General features: G+C 43.7%; 1 protein-coding gene across 1 annotated transcript in view; it reads left to right on the top strand.

Moving 5' to 3' along the window:
- LOC101847889 (zeta-sarcoglycan) overlaps positions 1 to 1,436 on the top strand; it is a gene marked incomplete in the record, with an annotated part of 30,756 nt that overhangs the window by 27,761 nt on the left and 1,559 nt on the right. Inside the window, 1 exon segment of the mRNA XM_005103261.3 lies at positions 1,215 to 1,338. Within this exon segment, the coding sequence (XP_005103318.2) occupies positions 1,215 to 1,338 (124 nt within the window).

The following is a 1,436-nucleotide window of genomic DNA, read 5'->3' as shown; positions in this document are numbered from 1 at the left end:
GAGGAGGAGGAGGAGGAGGAGGAGGAGGAGGGGGAGGAGGAGGATGCGAAATGTTATAGCCTTCAGAAAACCAAAGAACACGTTCTGTGTAAGAACACTGACCATTCTGTGCTGCTTTACCATTCTTTGAAACGGGCTGTGGTGAAGGGAGGGTGTTGATATGGACAAGCTTACAAAGTAATCTACACTCTGCACGCACACCTTTCTGTTCATAATCTGTCACCCGGCGTCTGTGGTGTTGGGGTTAGGCGTCTCGCCGTTGCTCTCAGGAGACCCGAGCTCGATTCCACGTTTGGGAGAGTTTCTATTGTGTATCTCATGGGGTTTTTTTGTGGGGGGGTTTCTGGAGTGATGTATACCTCTTAGCCCGGGTTCACCCTGGCAGAAAAAGTGGAAGCCTGTCTTCTTAATGATCTAATTTGTGTCATGTCGATTGAGGGCGTAAAAACACCTACATTAAAACAAAATATGTTTTGTTAATAAGAAGAACAAAAATATATTATGACTAAAATGTTATTAGCCTCATTTTTTGGTTGATAAACAAGGAGAATTATTTGGTTTTTGTTGACCAGTTAAAAGAGTGGAGAAACATCACATAGCAAGCATCAATGTTTCACACTAACCGAGTTTGTGCGTTACCAGTGATTTTCAGAAAAGTGGGGAAAAATTAAATTTCTTTTTTTATCACCCACCAGTGCTGCTCAAAATGTTATGCAAAGCGTTCTCTTTATACATTGGATTACCACCAAGTACCATTACATTTGTGCTTAACATCTTAGGAGACCCAAAAAGGTGTTTGACCTAAATCAGCTGATACACAGTTATAGTCGGATGATGATAATATGAAAACAGTAAATGTGTCAGTTGTGCAAACGCCTAAAAAGGGCAAAACATCAGTGCTGGATGTGCCGTGTAGACGGGGCGGTCATCTATGCACGGTAAGCTTCCCAAGAATTTGAGATTGTTTCTGAATGCTATCAGGTCTGCTGGGGTAATAATATAGACTGTAAAGTGCATAGAGCTTGCTGTTGAGTGAGAATTCGCGCTATACAAATGGTATCTATAATCATTATCTAAACAAGTGCTAAATCCCTTACTCTGTTCTTGACTCTCTTTGGATTACTGCCTTTTATTAACTCAGCACCGCCCCTCCATTGTTTCGGGGTTCCCCCCCCCCCTTCCTTCATCCTTCATCTTTACTATCCCGTCCTCAGAATCCGCGCTGACTCCAGTAAGGTCCAGGTGTCCGGTATGGGCGGAGTTGTGATGGACGGTGACCTTGGTCACGTGATGGTCACTGCTACTGAGGATATCTGTGTGACCTCCACCACAGGGGCTGTGAGTAAATATGTACATGTGTGTGTGTTTGTGTACGTGTTTGTGTGTGCGTTTGCGTGTTTGTGTGTGTGTGTGTGTGTGTGTGTGTGTGTGTGTGT

This window comes from Aplysia californica, unplaced genomic scaffold, assembly GCF_000002075.1.
Source record: "Aplysia californica isolate F4 #8 unplaced genomic scaffold, AplCal3.0 scaffold00365, whole genome shotgun sequence".
NCBI classification, from domain to species: Eukaryota; Metazoa; Mollusca; class Gastropoda; order Aplysiida; family Aplysiidae; genus Aplysia; species Aplysia californica.
The sequence above is the reverse complement of the archived record's forward strand: the minus strand, read 5'-3'. Positions and strand labels throughout refer to the sequence as shown.